The sequence below is a fragment of the Otolemur garnettii genome, unplaced genomic scaffold, assembly GCF_000181295.1.
Source record: "Otolemur garnettii isolate 467f Iridium unplaced genomic scaffold, OtoGar3 scaffold00133, whole genome shotgun sequence".
NCBI classification, from domain to species: Eukaryota; Metazoa; Chordata; class Mammalia; order Primates; family Galagidae; genus Otolemur; species Otolemur garnettii.
Window position 1 is genome coordinate 3,460,517 of NW_003852528.1, and position 2,035 is coordinate 3,462,551.

A 2,035-nucleotide genomic window follows, 5' to 3' on the forward strand; every position below is an offset into this window, starting at 1 on the left:
AGGCTTGCATCCCACCCTGCCCCCATGCTGTGGTGAGGTCAGTCTATTACCTGTCGTGAACCTTGGCTTGGTGGGAGGCTCCTGCACAGACACCGGGAAGGTGGCAGATGCTGGCGAGGACTGCGCCCGGGACAGAGGCCTGTGGCCACCGAAGGACACGGGGACACCAGCGGCCTCCATGGATGCCTGGTAGTTCCTGAGCTGGCGGATCCGCTGCTGCTCCAGAAGGAGGGCTTGCTGTGGGGAGAGCACCGGTGTGTGGCCAGGACACCACCCACTGCACGGCTGCAGGGCCACAGCACCTTGCAGTTCACTTGCTCACTCATCCGCTCACAGCCACACACGGGCCACATGAACACCACAATATGGCTGTGTGACAAGGCAGTGCCCTGTGGGTGCTGCGACACCTGCCTGGGGCCAGAGCCCAGAATGAGGACAGCACAGGCCCTGCCCTCAAGGACTGGACTTTCTCATAGGAAGACTGGGTCAACAGGACTTCTGCAAGGGACTTCATTACCACTGTGATGTGAGCCAAGGTAGTGGTAACGGGGACCTGCCCTCACTAGTTCCACCTGGGGGTATAGGGAGGCGACAGAGATGCGGGACAGAATGACCCCTCTGCTGCACCACTGACCACCGCCCTGCTAGGCATGGCTGGGACTAGGACTTTGTCAAACTGGGGTGAGGAAGCAAAATCACAGAGACAGAAATGCCACTTCTACTTCACTGTGGCCACTTCCCTGCCCTGATGTCACCCTCCCACACACCCTTATTTTAGCTAAAAGAAAAAACATCCTAGTCAGCGTCCAGCTCAAGATACTGCTGGGAGGGTGTGGACAGATGCACCTCTTCAGGCAGCTGAGGCTTGTCCGATATGCTGATGGAGAGTCACCCAGTAGGGACCTAGGACATACTGTGAGATACAGGCCCAGCTGCCCATCCCCAGGATGGTAGAGTGGACTCAGTGTGGCCATGCCCAAGAAGCTACCCCTCCTGATGCCACCAGAAGAAGCTTCCTCCAGGACCTCCAGAGCCAGCAAGGGGGTACAGCAGTGTCCACGCCTCAGGCAGGGCCCCAGGAAGAAGCAGAGTGCCCTTGCCCAGACTCTACCTCAGGTCCTGTCTTTGTTTTAATGAGTAAGTCTTGTGGTTTTGAAGAACTGGCCCACAAATCCCAGCTCCCAGATGAGAGGCAGGGCCTAGTCTTGAGCCTGCAAGGTGAGGGGAAGGGAGAGCTTCTCTATCAGGCTCCGATGCTCCTGTCTTTAGGAGGCAGAGGCAAAAAGCAGCAGAAGGGAAGACAGTAGGGGACGGGAGGAGCTGGAAGCAGCCCTGCCCGGCTGCACTGACCCAGCCCTGCCCGGCTGCACAGGCCCAGCGGGTTAGAAAGCCGACTTGCCCTCAGTGTGCCTGCATGTGTGTGCGTGGAGGATTTTAAATTTGATGCCCCACCTTTGGTTCCCTTCTGCAAAGTGCTAGGATCTAGCAAGCTCCTGGGGTGAAGGGTTCTGCTTAGTACTCCCCAGAGGGTGCAGAAAATAAGTGTTTCTAATAATTGTGTCATGCGTGGAATGCCTTTTTGTCCTAAGTAAATGCCCACCTACAAGAAACTAACCTTAAAAGTTAACTTAAATCAGCGGTTCTCAACCTGTGGGTTGTGACCCACGGGAACTGTATTAAAGGGCCACTGACTTAAATAGTTTCCAGTTTCTTATCAGCGTAACAGCAGCATACTGAGTTTCAGTTATGATTGATTTGCTTTCTTCAAGGACTTTAAGACTCTCTAAGACTGGATGGTGTCTGTGGCTCAGTGGGTAAAGAGCTGGCTCCATATACTGAGGGTGGTGGGTTCAAAATGGGCCCCAGCCAAATTGCAACAACAAAAAAAGTGGCCAGGCATTGTGGAGGGCGCTTGCAGTCCCAGCTACACAGAAGGCTGAGGCAAGATAATCGCCTAAGTGTAAGAGTTGGAGGTTGCTGTGAGCTGTGATGCCATGGCACTCTATTGAGGGCAACAAAGTGAAACTCTGTCTCT

General features: G+C 54.7%; 1 protein-coding gene across 1 annotated transcript in view; it reads right to left on the reverse strand.

The window, feature by feature from the left end:
• The window catches only part of HDAC4 (histone deacetylase 4), a 71,162-nt gene that overhangs the window by 46,662 nt on the left and 22,465 nt on the right, over positions 1 to 2,035 (reverse strand). Inside the window, exon 6 of the mRNA XM_023518232.1 lies at positions 51 to 237. Coding sequence (XP_023374000.1) covers positions 51 to 237 — 187 coding nt within the window. The remainder of the gene's footprint in view (positions 1 to 50; positions 238 to 2,035) is intronic.